Genomic DNA, 25,084 nt, shown 5'->3' with positions numbered 1-25,084 from the left:
CACATTTCAACCGGCTGGGGACTCAAAAGTCGTGAACGGAGGAGGCTGCTCTGATACCCATAATGGAGCCTGGCCATTTCCCGTTCCAATGGCAGTCTTAAGTCAAGGACTACTGGTACATACAAACAGGCAGCAAACCCCTCTCCCTTCTAGCACTGATGAGGTTACATTGTTGGGTTACGAAATGTCTACAAGAAAACAACCGAGTTCAGACAGCACAAAGGACCCCACAGTTTCCTCCTCATCCTCTCCCTTCGAACACTGATGAGGTTACCTAGTTGGGCAATGAAACGTCTGCAAGAAAACAACCAAGCTCAGAGAGCACCAAAGTTCAACCACAGTTCAACTCTAAGCTCCAAATTGATCGCCACGATATGAAAAAGACGTTGAGACTCTAGAGAGCGTACAGAGAAGAGCAACAAAGATGACACCGGAGGTTAAAACATATGAAGAAAAACATATGAAGAAGGACTAGGGGAGACATGATAGCAGTCTTCCAGTATCTCAGGGGTTGCCCCAAAGAAGAGGGAGTCAACCTATTCTCCAAAGCACCTGAAGGCAGGACAAGAACCAACGGATGGAAACTAATCCAGGAGAGAAGCAACTAAGAGAAATTTCCCGACCGTTAGAACAATGAATCAGTGGAACAACTTGTGAATGCTCCAAGACTGGAAGATTTTAAGAAGAGATTGGGCAACCATTTGTCTGAAATGGTGAAGCTATGGCACGCATGCCCAAAGTGTCAGCATGCACGCTGGCTAGCTGATTGGCGCATTCACATGCCCGGCAGTAACCCGGAGTAAATGTTTCAGCCCGTGCATGCCCCTGGGCAACTCCTCTTCCTGGTTGCGCCCCAGATGAGCGCACACACGAAGTGCTCCCTTTTCAGCACTTTGGTGTCAGAAAGGTTCGCAATCATTGTTATACGGGCTTGAGCAAAGGGTTGGACTAGAAGACCTCCCAGGCCCCTTCCAACTCTGCCCTTGTCGTTCTGTTACATTGCCTCTTCTATTAGATGCCTCTCATTCCACCAAGAGTCGCTAAGGCCCTCAGTAGCCCTCAAGCAACCGCGAGGTGCACTCATTCACACATGCCAACGGCGCTGGGTCTCCAACTCGGCTCTTGAAAGCCACAGCTCCTCGCCCAAACAACTAATCCTGACAGCCATCTGAGATACTGTCAGAGCTGGCAGCAGATTCGGACAGAGAGGAGGTTGGGGAGGAACATGGAGGCTGGGGAAGGCTCGGATGAGGGCTCTGCGTCGGAGGCAGAGACGGGGCCGAGGCCGTCTGGCAGTGAGCAGGTGCCTAAGGAGCTAGACTGCAGTGAGACAGAGGAACAGCTGGAGCCTGTTCCCAGTGTGTGCATGCGCAGAGCTGCCAGAAGAAAAGAACAGCTCAGAAATCAGGGTAGACTTGGGAGTAAAGCCACAGGTGATTGTTCCCTCCCATGGGAAATAAAAGAGGAGCGAGAGGGGAGGGGGCTTTTGCAGGAAACAATTCGCTCGTTCGTTAGATACATGCCTGCCACATTTCAGGAGTGTGAAGATCTGTCTGTGAATCCCAGAGACTCTGTGCCCAGCCTTTCCTTGCACAGCACCTCATTTGGGAAACATTTAAACATGGCCGCTTTCCAAGATAGATAAGGTCTGTGGTCATCAATACGCCTTTGAAAGACTGTTTGCCAGGCCTTTGCTGAATGTGAAGGAGGGGACTTCAGATACGTTTAATAAAAGGCGCCAGGACTCTGCCTCGTGCTTTTTGGGGAAGCCTAGGTCAGAATAGATACCATCAACTCACCGTATATCTGCCGAGGCGATAAGAAGCTGGCGTTCGCCGAAGGAGACAGCTCCACGGTCAGTGGTCCTGTGGCTGGAGAGACGCCGGTTCCATCCAGGGGAGTGGAAGGGCTGCCGCCCCCCTTCTTCCTCCAGTGCTCCTCTTGGTTCCTCTCTCCAGAGGTGAAGGCCTTCGGCTGCGAGACCACCAGTCTGGACAAGCCCTCCTGCCCGCCCGGGACAGGCCTAGTTTTCAAGAAGCCTAACGGGACTCCGGGACGATGAGAAGGGGCCTCTTCTTCCACGGCTGCTTCTTTCTCCTCCTCCTCTTCCTCCTCTTTCTCCTCACTCTTCCCACCACCGGGATCGCCTGGGTGGGGCGGCTGCCTGTTGAGCGGGCTGTCCTCTTTGCTGCTCCGCAGGCCCTCGAAACTCCGGAGGTCTGGCTGGATGGATTGCAAGGACCCCGCAGGCGGAGCCCTGCCTGGCTTCATCCCGTTCTTCGCCGGTGCTTCTCTGGCGGGACCCCTTTTCAGCGGCGGTGGCGGCAGCTCCACCGCGGGGTCCGAATCCTCCAAGAGGCCCTCTTCCAGCTGCAGCTTCTGCGCGATGTGGTTGAGGTAGGAACGGAAGCGGCCGCTGTGGTGCTTCTGCACAAGCCGGGCGTAAGCGTTCTTGTACGGCTTGCTGGGCCCTTCTCTCCCGGCGTGGCCCGGAGGGCTGTGGACGCACCCGTGTGGCTCCATTTTCCCCAAACGCTACCAGCTGAAAAGGAGCACAAATATCTCCAATATCTCAGGGTTTGCCACAAAGAAGAGGGTGTCAAACTATTCTCCAAAGCACCTGAGGGTAGAAGAAGAAGCAATGGGTGGAAACTAATCAAGGAGAGAAGCAACTTAGAACTGAGGAGAAATTTCCTGACAGTGAGAACAATTAATCAGTGGAGCAGAAGTTGCCTCCAGAAGATGTGAATGCCCCAACACTGGAAGGCTTTAAGAAGATGTTGGATAGCTATTTGTCTGAAACGGTATAGGGTTTCCTGCCTAGGCAGGGGGTTGGACTAGAAGACCTCCAAGGTCCCTTCCAACTCTGCTATTGTATTGTATTCTAAATATAAAGGTACACCAGGACAGTAGAGGTAGCCCTCGACTTAAGACCACAATGGAGGCCACCTGGGAGTTAAGTGGACCTGCTTTTCCCTATATGATGAAGGTCGTAGAATAGAATAGATCTTTATTACAGTCAAAGACCAGCAATAGGATATATATATATATATATATATATATATATATATATATATATATATATATATATATATATATATATATATATATATATATATATATATATATATATATATATATATATATATATATATATATATATATATATATATATATATATATATATATATATATCCTATTGCTGGTCTTTGACTGTATATATATATAAAAATACTGCCGTTAAAAGTGGATAATAACATCCCTGTTAAGAAAATACATGTTCTCAAACTGTTCGCAGTTTACGTGGGGGAGAAGCCGTTAAGTATGTGAGTAAATATAACGATCCCGAAATCGTGAAGAGATATCTCCAAATAATTGGTACAAGAGGACAGCTGTAATTCTGTCCCTTTTTTTTCCCCTTGCGGGAAGTGGCAGCAACACAGAATTTTGCCACTGCATGCGGGGCGTAGACGGGTTTGAGTCCCGGAGGAGGAAGCCTACATAAAAGCCCTCCCTGGCAATCTCTCTAGTAAGGGGGAGGATATAGGCTGACCTATGAACTCTGTATAGCTCACAGGGCAATCAAACGTTGGAGATGATCTGGCTGCGACATCGGTCACCCCGTTGATCGCCAGGGTTGACGACGGTCGTAAAAGGGGATCGCGTGCAGGGGTGGGCTTCAAAAATTTTAGCAAGGGTTTTTTTTTCTTGCTTAGTTGCTGAGTGGGCGTGGCCATGGTGGGCGTGGCCTAGTTGGGTTCCCGCACCACAGCTTTGGGGGTGTTTTTGCCCTCCCTAGGCTCCGGAGGTGTTTCTTGAGCCTCCGGGAGAGTAAAAACAGCCTCCCAGGATACCGGAGGCTGGAAACGGGCGCATTTCTAGCCTTCCGGAACTTCCGGGAGGCCTGTTTTTCCCCCTCCCGAGCTTCCCGTACCCACCTGACTCTTGGGGCGGGGTGGGCGTGTCCAGCCAGGGGTGGGATTTGCGGGTTCGCCAAACTGGGCAGATCCTTAGTTAGATGATCGCCCGAACCCGCAACAGCCCACATTCTGATCAGATGACCCCGGGCCCTTGCCTCCGTCATAAAATAGATGCCACATACTTGCCACACGTCTGAATTTTGATCCCGTGACCCCGGGGACACTGTGACGGTCATTAAGCCACGTCACTTTTCTCAGGGTGGTCGCGATGCTGACACCGTCGTAAAGATGAACCCGTTGCCAAGCCTCCGAATCTAGGTCAGGTGACTACAGGGTCGCTGCGATGTTGTAAGTGTGAAAAACGGCCATTACGTCCCTTTTTTTCCAGCACCGTTGTAAGTTTCAACAGTCCCTAAATGACCTGTTGTAAGTCGAGGACTACCTGTATATACATTGGACTCTAGCCTTCAGATTAGCAGTTACAGGTAGTCCTCGACTTACGCCCGCAATGGAGTCCCAAATTTCGGTTGCTGAGCAAGACAGTTGTGAGGTGAGTTTTGCTCCCTTTTACGACTCTGTTGCCTCTGTTGTTAAGTGAATCACTGCAGTTGTTCAGTTAGTAACGTGCTGTGAAGAGAATCCGGCTTCCGCCATTGACTTTGCTGGTCAGAAGGTCGCAAAAGGGGATCACACGACCCCGGAACAGTGCAACCGTCGTAAACATGAATCAGTTGCCAAGCGATTTTGTGCCCGTGACCATGGGGATGCTGCAGCGGTCATAAGTGTGAAAATGGTCACGAGTCACTTTTTTCAGTGCCGTTGTAACTTCCAACAGTCACTAAGCGAACTGTTGTAACTCAAGGACTACCCCGTACTTCCATTTTTTTTTCCTATAGGTTTTGCTATAGAATAAAAAATACAGTGATGAATGGAGAGGAATAATCTAAGACTGGGACAATTTTAAAACGTGTGGAGAAAGGTTGAAGTTTTGGAGTTGGCAGCAGATTCGGAGAGTGAGGAGGTTGGGGAGGAAGATGGGCCAGTCCTGGAGTCTGGGGAAGGCTCTGGTGAGGGCTCTGTGTCGGAGGCAGAGATGGGGCCAGGGCCGTATGCCAGTTATCAGCTGCCTTTGGAGTCGGACATCAGTGAGGCAGAAGAACAGCTGGAGCCTGTTCCCAGTGTGCACATGCGGAGAGCTGCCAGACGAAGGGAAGAGCTAAAGAACAGGGGTCGACTTGGGAGTAAGGCCACAGGTGGATGATGAATGGCCCCTCCCAGAGGAAATAAAAGAGGAGCGAAAGGGGAGTGGAGTTTGCAGGAAACAATTAGTTCGCTTCATTGACTCTCCGAGGCTCCTTGCCAAGTTCTGCAGATCTCGCCTGGCAACTCTCTCCAAACCAGATAAGGTCTGTGACCATAAATCCTCCCTTGAAAGACTTTGTTGATTGTGAGCGAGCAGAATTCACAGGAAATTAATAAAAGGGGTTTTTGTCAGGACAAGGAGTTTGCTTCCTGCTCTCGGGAAGCCTCGGTCAGAACAGGTTCCATTCTTAACAACGAAAGTATTCATATTAATAGGAATAAAATAAGATCAAATTGACAACAGTTTGCCGAGGGCAGGGCAACCTGTGAGCTTTCGTCCTTTGTCGGCTTTTATTTTAATGACTGGTGAGTATTTTTACTTTCATCTCTCTATAATGAGAGATGAGTCGTCTCAGTTTCTCTTTGTTATTATATGCTTGAAGCCAGTCTCAGAAATATTATGCTAATGTCATCAGATAACAAAAGCCTTATTATCCATACTGTAACAAACAACTGACCTCTGGTCTACGCGAGTCAAATTGTCACTTATATATTTCACTTTGGTATTGTATGCGCAGACAGTTGTAGTCTGCCAGAAGCCAGGGGATCTGGCAGTAGATTCGGACAGTGAGAAGGTTGGGGAGGAAGATGGGCCAGTCCTGGAGTCTGGGGAAAGCTCAGACGAGGCAGAGAGGGGACCAGGGTCCCCTTGATCCCTTGTCACAAAGATGTCTCCAACACACTCTCTACCTGGGACTTTCCCTTGTAGACTAACCCAACCGCAGTCACATCACAAGACGGTTCTGGCATCACCAACCTGGTGCCTCGTTTGCAGCCAATCGTTTTCAAAATCCAAATATAACGCTGTCACTTATCCATAAAGCCAAACACAGCACAGCAGGCCACTCCCATTGAGGTCATCTGCTCCAACCCATATTTCAAGCTTGTTTGACCACCCCAGAAAGAGAAGCTTTAGTCTACATTTTGGGAGTGGGACGAAGACATAAAAGCCCCCTTATGACTTAGCAGCCATGCCACCCATCAGAGGCCGGCCACATCAATATTCTGCCAGCGATTAAAATTATCCTGCGTGGGTGGGAATTTATGCTGTGCTTGATTGCCACTTTGGTTGGAAATTGTAAAAATGTAATTACGATCGGAGGTGAATGCAAGGCCATTGGTTTGAATTAGGGAGGTTTTGGTGAAGGGGCTCAGCTGTGGTTATTTTATCCTGTATGTTACTGCCTTGTGTCCTTCGAAAGGGACAATACACACATTTTTCTACACAACATAACATGGGCTACATCATCTCCTGGACTAAAACGGTACACACAATTTTGGGGGGAACAAGAACCAATTTGGTCTATTGATGACGGCATCAGATTAGGAGCAGGAGACGGGGAGTTCTAGTCTCGCTTTACCCATTAAAGCCATCTGGGTGACTTTGGGCCAATCAGCAGGAGACAGGGAGTTCTAGTCCCGCCTTAGCCATGAAAGCCAGCTGGGTGACTTTGGACCAATCAGCAGGAAATGGGGAGTTCTAGTCTTGCTTTACCCATTAAAGCTGGCCAGGAGACTATGAGTTCTAATCCCGCCTTAGCCATGAAAGCCAGCTGGGTGACTCTGGGCCAGTTCCTCTCTCTTAGCCCAACTCACTCACTGGATCGTTGTTGGTAAAAAAAAAAAGGAGGAGGATGGCGTATAAGATATGTTTGCTGCCTTGAGTTACTTGTAATAACAATAAACATATAAGGTAGTTATAGCATCATAACCATGCAGTACAATGGACTTGCACAACGTGTAACATGTTCACATCGGTGCAATAGGACTGGGTTAATATGAGTTGTATTCTGTTGTCGGGGGAGGGGTGCACTGAGGGAGCTCAACCAATCTCATTGTACGTATGTCGTGCAGTGACAAATAAATTATTATCATCATCATCATCATCATTATTTACTTTATTCATTAAACATGAAACTCGGTCAACTGAACATTCAAAAATGCATCACAAATAACATTGACTGGTGCTAATGGTTGATACGATTTGCTGCCAGCGTCCTAAGTATCAGCCAAGGACCTTCTTAAAATATAAGATGTTCCGAGTAGCGCAGTTTTTTGCAGTTCCTCTGATGTTATTGCAGGAAGCTGCAATTTGTGGATGTATCTTGTAAAATTCTTAGGCATGGTGCCAAGTGCCCCTACGACCATGGGTATCACTGTGACATGCTTCGTCCATAGCCGTGTCGTTTCGATGGTCAGGTCGCAATATTTCATGATTTTTTTCCTAGTTCTTTTTCTTCGGCTCTGGCATCTCCAGGAACAGCGATATCAATAAACTGTACACTTCGGCCCTCTACAACAGTGATCTCTGGCGTGTTGTGCTCCAAATGACGATCCGTTTGTATTCAAAAGTCCCACAAGATCTTCACCTTCTCATTTTCGATAACTTTTTTCCACTTTATGTTCCCATGACTTTCTGGATACAGATAAAGCATATTTTTTACATAATGACCAGTGGATTAATTTAGCAACTTGGTCATGTCTAGCTTTGTAATCAGTTTGTGCAATTTTGCTGCATTCACATATTAAATGTGAAACAGTTTCAACTTTGTTATTGCAAAGTCGACAGTTTGGGTTGTCGCTGGATTTTTGTATCTTCGCTTTCATGGCTTTAGTTTGTAGTGCTTGTTCTTGAGCAGCCAGTATTAAACCTTCCATTTCTTTCTTGATAGTTCCCATCTTAAGCCATGTCCTTGTCAAGTTGTCATCACATTTTCCTTCAATGTTTTTCAAGTGCTGTCCATGCAAAGATTTGGTTTTCCATCTATTTAATCTGTCATCCAGCTGGTTTTCCTTATATTCTGCCTTTGTTTCTGTTGTTTTTATGCTGTTCTCCGTTTTCACAGCCTGCAGCAATTTTTCTGTACTTTGGTTCACATAATCATTCAAACTTCGTTTTTCTTCTTCAACAGTTTGATGGATTTGCAACAGGCCCCTACCCCCTATTTTTCTTGGCAGGTACAACCTGTCGATGTCACTTCATGGATGTAAAGCGTGGTACATATTCAAAAGTTTGTGTGTTTTCCAGTCCATGTTTTCCAGTTCAGCCAGAGTCGAGTTGATGATTCCAGCTGAGTAGCATATCACTGGAACTGCCCATGTATTAATGGCTTTAATTATGTTTCCAACATTCAGCTTTGATTTTAATATTTTGCAGACCCTCCTGATGTATTCCTTTTGCGTTGACTCTTTGACTTTTCCATTCAAGATGTTATCTGCTTCCAATATGCCTAGGTACTTGTAACCATCATCCTTTGCTAATGCTTTCACTATATTTCCATTTCCCAGTTCTATTCCTTCTATTATTATTATTATACGATTGTATCCCAGCGGCCAGTTGTTTTGCCGGATTTGGCATTGATTACTAGTCGGGCCCCACCCAGGGGCCTAGGACGTCGTAACGTATTTTCGTAATATACGTGCAGATCCAAGCAGTGCAGCTTTTTGCATTATTATTATTATTATTATTATTATTATTATTATTATTAAATCTTTGATGAGATTCACAGCTTTTGGGGCTGGTTAGTAGCTCAACAGCTGGAGTCCTAACCAAGGCCCAAGAACTGTTGTTAATAATAATAATAATAATAATAATAATAATAATAATAATAACAACAACAACAACAACAACAACAACAACATCTTGTTTACCATTGACTGGTGCTAATGGTTGATACAATTTGCTGCCAGCGTCCTAGGTATTTTAATATTTAATTATATCATTATCATTATTATTAATTTCATTAAACATGAAACTGGTCTCCCCTCCACTTCCCACCCAACCCCAGTCAGCTTACCACCTGGCCCATGCCCCAGGGAATGCCACCCCCTGAGCTACCCTGGACTGTGGTTTGCCTGGAGACCCTGTGCAACCCCCCGCCCCTCCTACCTCCCCAATTTTGCTCATTGCAATTCACTGGGGAAGCTGCCCTAGCCACATCCCATTATCACTACATTATTATTACAGGGGGCGTTGAAGAGGAGGGAAATTTGGAGGGAGGGGGCCGAGGGGAGGGGCAATAATTCATATGAGATTTCCAAGGAAGCCTATGTGGGAGTTTTCCCCCTCCTCCTCCCCCATATAGCATCGCCTGGCAGCCTGGCAGGGCTTCCCTATGGGGAAAGGGGGCCAGGCAGCCCTCCCAGGGGGGAGAGAAAGAGGGGGGAGAATTGAAGGAGAATCCCGCCCCCCCTCAAGTCCCAGCCCCCCAATGGGGCAAGGGGAGCCCCCTTAGCTCACCTGCCCAAATTCCGCACTGGCCTCGGCATCGGCTTCAGCTTCCCCACTTCCGGCTGGCCTCTCCTTCCGGGTCACGCGGACGGCCTTCTACGGGTCGCGACGAGGCGTTCCGAGCGGAGAGCGAAGAGCCAAGGAGTCGGTGGGTCGGGATTGCCGCCGAAGGCGCATGCGCGCGAGTGCCGCCAGGGTTTCTCGGTGGGCGCCTTGTTTGTGAGGAGCCCGAAAGAGCTTTTTATACGCAGAGGAATTAAAAAACAGAGCTTCGTGCCCATATAAATAAAAAAGTTTCGTGCATACATAAATAAAAATTGTGTGTGGGGGGGTGTTTGTGTATACATACATATACACACATATATACACACATATATACACATATACCTACCTACCTACAGATATATATATATACATATACATATATACACACACACACATATATACACATACGTACGCATATACATACATATATACATACATGCATATACATATACACATATAAACACATACATACACATCAATACACATACATATATGCACATACGTACGCATATACATACATATATACATACATTATATATATATATATATATATATATATATATATATATATATATATATATATATATATATATATATATATATATATATATATATATATATATACACACACATACATGCATACATGCATACATATAGACAAATGCATGCATATACACATACATATATACACACACATCTACATACATATATGCATATACATATATACACATACATGCATATACACATACACATATAAACACATACATACACATCAATACACATACATATATGCACATACATACATACATACATACATACATACAATGCAGGGGTATCCAAACTGTCTGCTTTTAAGTTGTTTTATAAAAATGTCAAATCAATGCGTGAGCAGTGTGGCCCCTGGGCGCCATACATTCCAATACAAACAAAACTAATCCAAATAAACAATATTACACCTTCAATCAACTTGTAAATATTCCCCTAACCATACACATCTATATTTGGTTACAGTCTATCATTATTCAATTCTTCCACCTATTTCTCATTATTACTTCCATTTTATCAAATAGAAATGTAATACATTGATATTCCCTTTATTTCTATCTCTTACTCTAGCTTTTAATCATATCACCCTATATTAAAAAGCTTTTTCTTTCCATTGTAGGAAGTTAGCGCCCACCCCACTCCTAGAAGAATGAAATATCCTGGGAAATGTTGAAAAGGCAGAATATTATATTTTCCCTGGATCAGAAATGGAGAAACATGTTTTCAGGCAGGAAACAAACTCACTCTTCATAGCCCCCACCTTTGTCAATGGGCCATTAAAAGGCCTGAGCCAGTCTATTCTACATAACAAAGATCTCCCCCTTCAGCTCCAGGGTGATGGGATTAAGGCATGATAGTATTAGCCCTTTACCCATCGCACCACAGGGCACCTGGGAACACAACCAAGCTTGGGACTCACAAGGCACACAACCTACATCGTTAGCTAAGATCCTCCACCCCTGGGAGTTTGACAACCAATCAGAATACATTTCTTACACAGGAACCGGAAACAGAGAGGTGGGGCCGAACAGAGAGTATAAAAAGCTCAGGAACGCTCAGCAAGCCCCCCCTTTTTTCCCTTTTTCTTCTTCACCCAACATCTGGAAGCCTGGGATCCCCCTTTTCTGTTCAGGAGCTCAAGCCATGTAGTCCTGTCCACCATTAAACCGTCTTTCTAAGCAGCCTCCGTGTTTCCAGGGTCTTTTTCCCCACTTGGAACTGAACCCAGAAGGACGTTTCTTCCAACAAATGTCTAACTTCTAATTGTGTCACCTGCCTACAAAAAAAAAAGAAGGAAAAAAAAGAGGAATAGAGGAGATATAGGAGAAGACCTTTCAAATCAAGAATGGAAAACAGGAACTTATAAACATTTGTTTAATGACCGGCCAAAGTTAACAACGGCACTGAAAAATGTGACTTATGACCAGTTTTCACATTTACGACCATTAACAGCATTCCCTGTGGTCAGGGGAGAAAACCTGGTTGCAGCATTCCAGGCTCCTGGGACTTTTGTTTGCAACCTTCCTAAGGAGCTTCTGACAAGCAGAATCTGGGAGCCAGATTCGCTTAATGACTGCGTGATTCATTTAACCACTGCGCTGATTTGATTAACAATGGCAAAACTGTCATAAAATGGGCCGTGACTCATTTAACAACTGCCTTGCTTGGCAACGGAGACTTTGAGCTCAATTCTGGTCGTGAGCTAGAACAATTGATCCGGAAGTTGAGGCTGCCCCAAACACTGGATGTTTTTAAGAAGATATTGGATATCCATTTGTCTGAAATGGTATAGGGTCTCCTGCCTGGGCAGGGGGTTGGACTAGAAGACCTCCAAAGTCCCCTCCAACTCCATTATTCTATTCTATTCTGTGCCTATGCCTATTCTATTCTATTCCTATTCCAATTCTTTCTATTCTTATTACTATTCTATTATTTCTATTCTTATTACTATCCTATTCTTATTTCTAATTCTATTCTATTTCTAGTCTAGTCTATTCCAATTTAATATTCTATTCTATTCTATTTTATTCTACTCTACTCTCTATTCTATTCTATTCTATTCTATTCTATTCATTCTAATTGCATAGGGATCAGATAGAATTCACTATCCTGCCACCTAATAAATACCTCCTTTCCAGCTTTTATAAGATATATTCTATCTTATCTTCTTATCATGTAAAAAACAAGGACAAATATGTACAAAAAACAGGAAAAAGTCAAGGAACCAATTGATCCTTTAATGAGATAAACTGTCAAGAAGGTGACACGCAACAGGAAGAAAGCAGAACTGTCAACTCATGTTTTGTATCTGTCTTTACACAAAAGGAAATAAAACAATCCAATCTATCAAAAACAGTACCGTAAAAAACAGATTAGGAATACTAGTTAACACTGGCAAGAAAATGGTAAGAGAGCATTACTAGAGTCTACCCTAGACGAGTTCAAATCACCAGGCCCAGATGGATTACCTCCCAGGTCCCTTCCAACTCTGTTATTCTGTTCTAAGTCGAGTATTATCGGTATCCAGTCTAACTGCTCCAATTGCCAGTTGATCTGGAATGACAAGTGCAAAGAGAGAGATTTGCAGCTGTGGCCCCTGGGGAGGGGGTGGGTGGGTTACAAGACTTGGCCTGATCTGACCATTGGGCTAAACCAGGAGTAGATGCAAACACTACAACTGGTTGCATTTTGCATCTCTACTGTGCCATAAACTTTGTATGGATTCTCACAAGGCATGAAACCTTAACCACGGACTTCTTTGAGTGAGTGAATGAATGAGTGATTGATTGATTGATTGATTGTATGTCATCGGGTCAGTATTGACTTTTAACAATCACATTTCTCCAGGACATTCTGTCCCCAGTCTGGTCCATGGTGCCCCCATCTCACTGTGAGTCCCTCCATCTTCCTGCTTATCATCCTCTTCTTCTCTTTCGCAACATCCAAAGAGATGTCCAATGGAGCCCATGGAACGGAAGTTGCCTTCAGAAGTTGGAGCAGCTTCATCTCCTGTTTAGGCAGGGGGTTGGACTAGGTGACCTCCAAGGTCCCTTCCAACTCTGTTATTCTATATTCAATGGAACAGAAGTTGCCTTCAGAAGTCGTGGGAGCTTCATCTCTGGAAGGTTTTCAAGAAGAGACTGGACTGCCATCGGTCAGAAATGGTGGAGAGTCTCCTGCTTGGGCTGGAGATGACCTACAAGGTCCCTTCCAACTCTTGTTATTCTATTTTATTCTATTTTATTTTCTAAAGCACCAGAAACAATGCATGGAAACTAATCAAGGAGAGAAGCAACCTGGAATTAAGGAGGAACTTCCTAACAGGGAGAACAACCAACCCATAGAACAGAAGTTGCCTTCACAAGTTGTGGGAGCTTCATCCCTGGAGGCTTTTAAGAAGAGACTGGACTGCAAAATTCACTTCACAACGGTCTCAATCAGCAACAGAAATTTTCGGCTCGAGGGTGGTCGTATTTTTGGCTCGATTGTGGTTGTAAGTCGAGAACTAGCTGTAATGATTTCCAGCTCACACAACCTACTAAAATGATGCCTGGATTCCCACACTGGTACTGGTCATAAAGTCACTATAGGCAAAGGTAAAGGGTCCCCTCTCACATATGTGCTAGTCGTTCCTGACTCTAGGGGGCGGTGCTCATCTCTGCTTCAAAGCCGAAGAGCTAGCACTGTCTGAAGACGTCTCCGTGGTCATGTAGACGGCATGACTCAACGCTGAAGATGCACGGGACGCTGTTCCCTTCCCACCAAAGTTCGGTCCCTATTTTTCTACTTGCATTTTCTTCTGTGCTTTCGAACTGCCAGGTTGGCAGAAGCTGAGACAAGTAACGGGAGCTCACTCCATTACACTGCGCTAGGGATTCGAACCACCGAACTGCCGACCTTTCTGATCGACAAGCTCAGCGTCTTCGCCACTGAGCCACCACGTCCCTTTGACATGAGGTCACTAAAGTCACTATAGTCAACGGCAAATGATGATGAAGCAAACGGTCACATGTGGAGGACTACCCATATATAGGCAAAATGAGGAAATGGACATCAAGTTAACTCAAGGAAAGATGGACAGTGAACGAGTAAGAAGACTGTAATTCATTTACATTTTGTTTTGCTAGTTGGAAGGATCGGCAGCTGGTTATTATAGGGAAGCCACGAGCCAGACGCAGGAAGTAGGCGTAAATAAATCTCAGCATATTTCAGATTGCCCTTGGAGATTGCACTAGATAGCCAACTGGAAACGCCAAAATAATAATTTCCTCCCAAGTCAACAAGTTTGGGAGAATCCAGAACCAAGCCTGAGGAAGAATCAGACAGGACAAAGCAGTTCTATAGCGTGAATCGTCCAGATTTTCCAGTTATGTTGCTGGTAACGTGTTAGAATGTTACCGTAAATAATTCAGGACAATAAAAGAAAGCTGGTTTTAGCTCCCGTGGAAAAAAGGACTTCTTTGAGATCCTGTGATTTTTGTTTCCCTGTTATTCATTTCTCCATCAGCTTGTAGAATAGAATATAAAATAGAATAGAATAGAACAGAATAGAATAAGGAATAGAATAAAGAATAGAACAGAATAGGGAATAAAATAGAACAGAATTCAGAATAAAATAGAATTCAGAATAGAATAGAATAAGGAATAGAATATAATAGGAATTAGAAATAGAATAGAATAAGGAATAGAATAGAATAGGAATAAGAAATAGAATAGAGTAAGGAATAGAGTAAGGAATAAAATAGAACAGAACAACAGAATAGAATAGAATAGAATAGAATAGAATAGGAGTAAGGAATGGAATAGAATAGGAGTAAGGAATAGAACAGAACAGAACAGAACAGAATAGAATAGAATAGAATAGGAGTAAGGAATGGAATAGAATAGGAGTAAGGAATAGAATAGAACAGAACAGAACAGACTGGAATAGAATAGAATAGGATAGGATAGGATAGGATAGGATAGGATAGGATAGGATAGGATAGGATAGGATAGAATTCTGTATTGGCCAAGTGTGATTGGACACACAAGGAATTTGTCTTTGGTGTATATGCTCTCTCAGTGTACATAAAGAAAAATAAAATAGAATACATTCATCAAGAATCATAAGATACAACACTTAGTGATAGTCATAGGTTACTAATAAGCAATCAAATTATACTAGGAAATAAATAAAACAATATGAATTGTAAAGATATAAGCAACACGGGTATAGTCATAAGTGGGAAGAGAGAGTTACTCGGAAGGAAGAGAAGAAGAATAGCAATACAGTCTTAGTAGATAATTCGACAGTGTTGTGGGGATTAGTTGTTTAGCAGAGTGACGGCATTTGGGGGGAAAAACTGTCCTTGTGTGTAGTTGTTCTGGTGTGCGTGATCCCCTTTGGTGACCTTCTGACAAGCCAAGTCCAAGCCAGATTCGCTTAATGACCGTGTGACTAACTTAACAACTGCAAGGATTCAATTAACAACAGTGGCAAGAACAGTCGTAAGATCCGTGGCAAAATTCACTCAACAGCTGTCTTGTTTAGCAATGGGAATTTGGGGCTCAATCGTGGTTGTAAGTGGAGGACTGCCTGGAATTGCTTCATTAGAGTAACATCCTTCCTTTTCCTTCCAAAGATCCAGGCGATATCTGCAGCATTCTCGCCCCTTAGTTTTCCCCACAACAACCCTGCAAGGTAGGTTGACAGAAATGCAGAGGTTTGCCCCTAAGAGCTCCTAGGAGTGATAGTGGGCCATAAACAAGACTTCCTGCTCCCCTATCTTATCCTGGCTATCTTATTTGCTAGATTTATACAAGGGAGTATAAATGACTTAATGACCAGTCGCTTAGCAGCTCATCAAAATTACAATGGGTACCCAAAAGGTGCTTCTTCTTCTTCTTCTTCTTGTGCCATATCCCTCGTCGGACATTGGTGATCATGTTGGCAATCCAAAAGGTACATAGGGCCCGATTTCAAAGTTCTGAGGCCGCAACTTCTCAGTGGTCCCACTGAGCCTTTGGCAACGGACTCACAATTTTGGCAGTGACTTTATCGGGTGACCCCAATGGTCAGCCTTTTTGGCCAATTTAGGATAGGATGGGATGAGATGGGATGGGATAGGATAGAAAAAATATTGGAATATGGAATGGAATGGAATAGAATAGAATAGAATAGAATAGAATAGAATAAATAGAATAAATAGAATAGAATAGAATAGAATAGAATAGAATAAATATTGGAATATAGAATGGAATGGAATGGAATGGAATAGAATAGAATAAATATTGGAATATAGAATAGAATAGAATAGAATAAATATTGGAATGGAACGGAATAGAACAGAATAGAAATTAGAATAGAATTCAGGAATGGAATTAGAACAAAACAGAACAGAATAGAATAGAATAGATATTGGCATGTGGAATGGAATGGAATAGGAATAGGAATAGGAATAGGAATAGAATAAAATAACAGAGTTGGAAGGGACCTTGGAGGTCTTCTAGTCTAACCCCCTGCTTAGGCAGGAAACCCTATACCACTTCAGACAAATGGCTATCCAACATCTTCTTAAAGACTTCCATGTTGGGGCATTCACAACTTCTGTAGGCAAGGAGTTCCATGTATTAATTGTTCTAACTGTCAGGAAATTTCTCCTTAGTTCTAAGTTGCTAAGTTCTTTGAGGAATGTATGTTTTATGTACACTGAGAACTTCTGCACCAAAGACAAATTCCTTGTGTGTCCAATCACACTTGGCCAGTAAAGAATTCGGTTCTATAACAACAACCTTGTGAAGTAGGGAGTAAGAGACTACTTCAGCCTGAGAGCTGAGTTGGAATTTAATCCTAGCCTCTTAACCACTGCACTTTACCTGTTCTGCTTCTTTTTAGTACCGGCTGTTGTGTCTTCACAACACTTTGGCTCTAGTCAGGTTCCCGTCTGGGTACAGATTCCTTTGAGCCAAAATGGTTCCTGCTTTCTTCCCCCACCAATTTATTTCATTTTATTCATGACTAGCCGATAACTTGGCATTGCCTGAGTATTTATTTATAGGGGGGAAATGTCTGGACCAAACGTAATTTCTAATGTTGGATTTTCCCCCTTACCAGAGGGAGCCCCCTTATTTAGTACTGTGAAGCCATTACCATGGCAGTTCCACTGGGCTGTACAGTAGAAGCCATTTTACGGCAGTACAGTAGAAGCCATTTGAAGGCTCAACAGGCTGCATCTTAACAGAAGTGGTGGTACAAACCCACCACTGTGTGCGATTGAGATGTGCTAGAAAGCAGGAAATAAAGGATAGAATAGGGCAGGGGCGGGTGGACGAGGCCAACTGATTGTTAGTGCTACTGGTTCACCCGAATTGGTCCGAAGTGGCTGAATACCACCTCTGGTGCAAACCTCCTTCCTCCCAGCACTGATGATGTTACCGAGTTGGGCCATGAAACGTCTGCAAGAAAATAAGCAAGTTCAGAGAGCACCTAGGACCCCTCATGTCCACCCTGAGCTACAAATGCCCTCCTTTATTGGTACTTATAAATAAAATCAAAGGTATCAGCTGGAAGACAAAGGAACACATATTAGCCAATGCTTTTCTGGCGCAGATTGGCCACCAAGAAAACGCTTTTAAAATCAGCCTTACAAGATGTTGGCCTTTAGCCAGGGAGCAAGGCCTGCCAACTGGTGCCAACAGCTGGACTGAAAGTGTGAAATTATCTCTTGCTGGTCTTAAAGCTGCTGCTTTCTGTGTCGGGGAGGGGGGGAGATCCAGGTGGGAACGGGTTTACCTATGGTTGCGTTTGGCCGAGAATCAGGAATTTATCCGCAGTGACCTCATCCGTGGACCAGATGAGCCACGGCGGCTGAAATGCCATTTTCCACTCTCCCTTTTCTCTGCTCAGAACTGGAAGTGTGCAAATCTCAGGTGTTTCTGTTTGAAGATTAGATTAGATTAGATTAGATTGGATTAGATTAGATTAGATTAGATTAGATTAGATTAGATTAGATTAGATTAGATTAAGGGTTAGGTTAGGTTAGGTTAGATTAGGGTTAGGTAGGGTTGGGTTGGGTCGGGTCAGATTAGATTAGATTAGTGTTGGGTTAGATTGGATTAGATTAGTTTTAGATTAGGATTAGATTAGGTTTGCGTTGGGTTGGATTAGATTAGGATTAGGATTAGGATTAGAATTAGGGCTGGGTTGGATTAGATTATATTAGGGTTAGGGTTAGGGTTAGGGTTAGGGTTAGGGTTAGGGTTAGGGTTAGGATTGTATTAGGATTAGGATTAGATTAGGATTATATTAGGGTTAGGGTTAGATTAGATTAGGATTAGGATTAGAATTAGGGCTGGGTTGGATTAGATTATGTTAGGGTTAGGTTAGGTTAGATTTGGGTTGGGTTAGATTAGGTTTAGTTTACTTGATTGTCATTGCACCTTATACAACAAAATTAAATACCGATATTCAGATAACCCTTGGCTTACAAAGATTTACTCATGACCACTCCTCGCACTTACAGCGATTCCAGCATCCCCATGGTCATGTGATTGAAATTTGGGGGCAACCGGCATGGATATACAGCGGTTGCAACATCCTGGCGTCAACATGGGGTTCAAAGCAACCATCCCAGCCAGCTTCTGAAGAGCAAAAGCCAATTGGGGGGAGCCGGATTCACTTAACGACAAAATATCGGGTGCAACTCACTTAACAACTGCCTTGCTTAATGACAGAAATTCTGGTCCCCATTGTTGTCAGTTTTCAACCTCTGATTGAACACCGAAATCAGGTGAGGTTCCCCAAATTTTGCTTTTCAACCGTTGTCTTCCTTCTGCTGCTCTACAGGTAGTCCTCGACTTACAACCGTTCATTTACTGACCGTTCAAAGTTACAACGGCACTGAAAAAAGTGACTTTACACTGTGTTTCATGCTTACGACCGTTGCAACCTCTCCATGATCAGGTGAAAACAATTCAGATGCTTGGCAACTGACTCACGTTTACGACCGTTGCAGCATCCCGGGGTGACGTGATCCCCTTTTGCGACCTTCTGACAAGCCAAGTCAATGGGGAAACCAGAGTCACTTAACGACCGTGTTGCTAACTTAACAACTGCCATGATTCACTTAACAACTGTGGCAAGAAAGGTCGTAAAATGAGACAAAGTTAACTTAATAACTGTCTCACTATTAACATAAATTTTAAGCTCAATTGTGGTTGTAAGTTGAGGCTTGTCGGTGTATACAATGAGGTCTAGTTTCCTGAATTATCAGAGTTGCCTTTACTACTTAGTGGCACTCTGATTGTGTTTTTCACTATGTTTTTGCAGTTGTGACAATGTTGTGCTTTCATTAGGCTTCCCAACACTGTTTTCCACAATATGATCTCATTATTATTTTTTTTAGTGGTAAAATAAGTAAAAATAAAATAAAATCAACTCAACAACTGCCATCTGAAATATTTATCTGAGAAAAAGTCCTGTGGAAAATGTTATCTTTCTTTTGAGCAGTGATGCTTACTGCATATATACCATCATATACCACGATGTAGAAAAGATGTGGAGACCCTAGAAAGAGTGCAGAGAAGAGCAACAAAGATGATTAGGGGACTGGAGGCTAAAACATAGGAAGAACGGTTGCAGGAACTGGGTATGTCTAATTTAATAAAAACAAGGACTAGGGGAGACATGATAGCAGTCTTCCAATATCTCAGGGGTTGCCACAAAGAAGAGGGAGTCAAACTATTCTCCAAGGCACCTGAGGACAGAACAAGAAGCAATGGGTGGAAACTAATCAAGGAGAGAAGCAACTTAGAACTGAGGAGAAATTCCCTGACAGTGAGAACAATTAATCAGTGGAACAGAAGTTGCCTCTAGAAGTTGTGAATGCCCCAACACTGGAAGTCTTTAAGAAGATGTTGGATAGCCATTTGTCTGGAACGGTATAGGGTTTCGTGCCTAGGCAGGGGGTTGGACTAGAAGACCTCCAAGGTCCCTTCCAACTCTGCTATTGTATTGTATTGTATTGTGTTGTATTAATGAAAAGAAGGACTAGGGGAGACATGATAGCAGTCTTCCAGTATTTGAGGGGCTGCCCCAAAGAACAGAGGCTTCACCTATTCTCCAAAACGCCTGAAGGCAGGGCAAGAAACAATGAATGGAAACTAATCAAGGAGAGAAGCAACCTGGAAATAAGGAGGAATTTCCTGACAGTGAGAACAATTAACCAGTGGAACAACTTGCCTCCAGAACTTGGTGTACAGAAATGTTATTTATGTTTAAATGAATCAGTGGGAAAAATGATAAAGGATTATATAAAAGAGAATAGTATTGTTCAAGTTGGAAGATTAGAATTACACATAACTATTCGTATTATAAAAGGAAGAGAGGTGACTCAGTGGCTATGATGCTGAGCTTGTCGATCAGAATGGTCGGTGGTTCGAATCCCTAGCGCCGCGTAACGGAGTGAGCTCCCGTGACTTGTCCCAGCTTCTACCAACCTAGCAGATCGAAAGCACGTAAAAAATGCAAGTAGAAAAATAGGGACCACCTTTGGTGGGAAGGGAACAGTGTTCCGTGCGCCTTCGGTGTTTAGTCATGTGGGCCACATGGCCACGGAGACGTCTTCGGACAGTGCTGGCTCTTCGGCTTTGAAACGGAGATGAGCACCGCCCCCTAGAGTCGGGAACGACTAGCACATATGTGCGAAGGGAATCTTTTTACCTTTACCTATTTGTATTATTTTTGTTAACGTTGTTCAAAAAAGACTCAAGCCCGTCAAACTGTCCACAAATATATGTGTGGGGAGAAAAGAAAACCGCAAATTAAATATGTTTGTTTAAAAATCGTGTTCTATAGCAAGAGTGTTAAAACTTGTGGACTTTCAACTCCCAGAATTCCCCAGCCAGCATGGCTGGCTGGGGAATTCTGGGAGTTGAAGTCCACGCCTCTTAAAGTTGCCAAGATGGGCAGGAACCCCTGCTTTTAAAATATATACCGACCCATCTAATTTTGGATCCAGGGCAGTTTTGAGAAACCTCCCTTCCACTTCCTCCTAAAAGTCAGTACTTTTTTAAAAAAAAAATCAAGTTTGAACCTCACGGCGCCCCATTTCACCCCTCATTCCAGGCTGATGAGGAACTATTGATGCGAGCGTGTTTTGTGAGTAATCTTCACACCAGCTTCACATCCATTGACATTAATGTATCCTTCAGCCCACGCCGACTTCTTCATCGGAGTGTCACCTTTGTGGAGAGCTGTGCTGAAATCCAAATATATTACACTGGCAATCTTCCCACTATCTACTAGGGAAGTAACGTGATGAAGAAACGAGATAAGCTTCATCGGATGAGATTTACTATTGACAGGTACATAGAAACCACTAATAATCACTGCACTGTTTACGGAGCGCTTACACAGAGGTTGCTGGGTGATTGGCTGAACATACTCCCAGCTGCAATATCAGCCTGATGTCACCCCGACTGGTCTATAATTTCCAGGGTCCCTTTCCCCCCCCCTCTCCTCTTTTTGAAAGTAGGGATTCATTTGAGGCTGCTGCAGAATTTTTGAAAGATTTATCTAGGCCTTTATTAGCCTAGGCGGTGGTAATTGATGTATTTGATAGTCATTTAAAGTAGAGGGGGTCGGTCTTCAACTTACATCATTTTTTTGGATAGAGACAGATGAGATAAATAGACAGACAGACAGATAGATACCGTGGACAGAAAGAGAGAGAGAGAGAGAGAGAGAGAGAGAGAGAGCGGAAGGGAGGGAGAAAGATACTGGTAAATAATTGAATGGACGGATGGATAGATAGATAGACAGATGGATGGATGGATGGATGGGTGGGTGGGTGGGTGGGTGGGTGGACGGGCAGACAGACACCATAGACAAGAGACAGAGAGATACTGGTAGATAGGTAAAAACTGATAGGTACCGCTAGATAATTGGATGGATGGATGGATGGGTGGGTGGGTGGGTGGATGGATGGATAGATAGATAGAGAGATAGATAGATAGATAGATAGATAGATAGATGATAGATTGATAGGTAGATAGATAGATAGATAGATAGATAGATAGATAGATAGATAGATATGGATGGACAGACAGATGGACAGATAGATACCATAGACAGAAACAGAGAGAGAGACAGAGAGATAGTGGTAGACAGATAAATACTGATAGATACCGGTAGATAATTGGATGGATGGATGGATGGATGGATGGATGGATGGATGGATAGATAGATAGATAGATAGATAGATAAATAGATAGATAGATAGATATGGAGGGACAGACAGATTGACAGATAGATACCGTAGACCAGTGATGGCGAACCTATGGAACGCGTGCCACAAGTGGCACGCGGAGCCATTTGTCAGGGCACGCGAGGCGCTGCCCTGTCAGCTGGCCAGCACGCATGCGTGCGCTGGCCAGCTGAGTTCACCTTTTTAAAAGCTATTTTAAGTGACTTCCGGGTTGCTCGGAGGGTCGTTTGAAGCGTTCCGAAGGCGTCAGGGAAGCCTCCGGATGGTCCCTGAAGCCTCTGGAGGGCCTCCGGGGGCGGGGGAGGCTCTTTTCCCCCTCCCCAGGCTCCTATAAAGCCTCTGGAGCCTGGGGAGGGCGAAAAAAACATGTAAAAATGGGGGGGTCATGCGTTGTGTGGGCAAGTGCACTGGGGGGGTCACGCATTGCATTATGGGTGCAGCACGCCCACAAACGACCCCCCTGCGCTCCCCCCACTTGTGGCACGCGAGCCAAAAAAGGTTTGCCATCACTGCCGTAGACAGAAACAGAGAGAGAGAGAGACAGAGAGATAGTGGTAGATAGATAAGTACTGATAGATACCAGTAAATAATTGGATGGATGGATGGATGGATGGATGGATGGATGGATGGATGGATGGATGGATAGATAGATAGATAGATAGATAGATAGATAGATAGATAGATAGATAGATAGATAGATAGATAGATATGGATGGACAGACTGATGCACAGATAGATACCGTAGCCAGAAACAGAGAGAGAGTGACAGAGAGATAGTGGTAGATAGATAAATACTGATAGATACCAGTAGATAATTGGATGGATGGATGGACGGATGGATGGATAACAGAGAGAGAGAGATACTGGTAGATGGAAAGAGGCAGAGAGAGAGAGAGGTGATATCGATATAGTTAGAGAGAGAGGGAGAGAGACAGACACAGACAGACAGAATGGCTCAATCGGGAAGGAGCTGCCACCTGCACAAGCTCTGAATCCTGACCCCAGCCACCTCAGGGACAGAGGGGGATCCCCAGGCCCTGGGGGGCTGCCAGAGTAATTTATCAGTCCAAGTTCATGTGCACACTCTCCCCGAAAAGCCTATTCTTCTGCTCTCTCCATTGTTATTCCGTCTGGCTGCAAAGCGGGGGCCGTGTTTGTCTGTGTGTCCCGGAGCACGTCCCAAGCCCGAGCAGCTGAGAGATGGGAGGAGCTGTGCATCCCGGCTTGGGGCGAGCAAAGGCCAAGCTCCATCTCGGGGACGGGACGGGAAGCCCAGCTGCTTTGTTTCTCAGGCATGTCGCAAGCGCCAAGGACCCCCTCTTATCAGAAGGGACATTTGTACAGGGGCTGCGGCAGGCAACATCTGGAGCTCATAAATCTGGTGGGGTCGCAGCTCCTGGGCTTCCCCCACGGATCCTGGGCCGTTTGGCCAGGGTGCGAGGGGAGCAGGTGCAGGAGGGGGTCAGGAGGTGGGGCGGCTGCTACACCTTTCCCCACTGTAAAAAAAAGAAGAAAGAAAAAAGTTTTGTTTGCTTTTCCAGGATAAGTCTACGTGACAAACTGCACAAGCAGAAAAAAAAAACATTTTTGGTTAATCAACATATCAAAACAGGGTTAACAGAGCCAGAAGTACTGGCTAAGAAAAGTCTGATAGACCTGGCAAGGGTGCGAAAAATATCTTATTTGGGGGGGAAATTTAAGAAAGAATCTCCCCCACCCCCTGACTTTCGGAGAATTCCACTTTTAAAAAATATTTATGTACTGTTTTTAGTTTTAAAGTAAAGGTAAAGGTTCCCCTCGCACATCTGTGCTAGTCGTTCCCAACTCTAGGGGGCGATGCTCATCTCCATTTCAAAGCCAAAGAGCCAGCGCTGTCCGAAGACGTCTCCGTGGTCATGTGGCCGGCATGACTCAATGCCGAAGGCGCACGCAACGCTGTTCCCTTCCCACCAAAGGTGGTTCCTATTTTTTCTACTTGCATTTTTACGTGCTTTCGAATTTGCCAGAAGCTGCCAAGGCAGAAGGATGGAACCCTCACAACCTCTGGAGGCAAGCTGTTCCACTGGTTAATTGTCCTCACTGTTAGGAAGTTTCTCCTTAATTCCAGGTTGCTTCTCTCCTTGATTAGTTTCCATTCATTGTTTCTTGTCCTGCCCTCAGATGCTTGGGACAACAATTTGACCCCTTCTTCTTTGTGGAAGCCCCTCAAATACTGAAATACTGCTATCATTTCGCCCCTAATTCTTCTTTTCCTTAGACTAGCTAAACCCAAATCCTGCAGCCGTCCTTCGTATGTTTTAGTCTCCAGGCCTTTGATCATCTTAGCTGCTCTTCTCTGAACTTTTTCCAAAGTCTCAACATTTTTTTGGTAGTATGGTGACCAAAATTGGTTGCAGTATTCCAGCTGTGGTCTCACTAGGGTTTTACACAGTGGTACTAGTACTTCATGTGATTTTGATTCTATGCCTCTGTTTAGGAGACAATGTGGAGACTCTAGAAAGAGTGCAGAGAAGACAACAAAGAGGATTAGGGGACTGGAGACGAAAACATATGAAGAACGGTTGCAGGAAATGGGGATGTCTAGTTTAATAGAAAGAAGGACTAGGGGAGACATGATAGTGGTGTTCCAATATCTCAGGGGTTGCCAATCCCCTACAATTCTTTCTGTGCCACTTTTTCCAGTGACGGATTGCTTTTGAAGGATGATCACTGAGAAAACAGAAGATAAAAACATT

The 25,084-nt window shown here is 44.2% G+C and overlaps 1 protein-coding gene across 2 annotated transcripts in view; it reads right to left on the bottom strand.

The window, feature by feature from the left end:
* DIS3L2 (DIS3 like 3'-5' exoribonuclease 2) overlaps positions 1-9,670 on the bottom strand; it is a 223,157-nt gene extending 213,487 nt beyond the window's left edge. Inside the window, exons 1-2 of one of the 2 annotated variants that reach the window (XM_081956033.1) lie at positions 9,523-9,628; positions 1,800-2,620 (exon numbers count right to left, since the gene is read on the bottom strand). In XM_081956033.1, the coding sequence (XP_081812159.1) occupies positions 1,800-2,523 (724 nt within the window). In that variant the 5' untranslated portion in view covers positions 2,524-2,620; positions 9,523-9,628. Of the gene's footprint in view, positions 1-1,799; positions 2,621-9,522 lie in introns of both variants that reach the window. The other variant, XM_081956034.1, reaches the window with a different exon arrangement.
* Positions 9,671-25,084: the final 15,414 nt, after the last annotated feature.

Source organism: Natrix helvetica (genome assembly GCF_964273705.1).
Source record: "Natrix helvetica genome assembly, chromosome: 5".
Classification (NCBI taxonomy): Eukaryota; Metazoa; Chordata; class Lepidosauria; order Squamata; family Natricidae; genus Natrix; species Natrix helvetica.
This window is presented reverse-complemented; position numbering and strand designations above follow the sequence as displayed.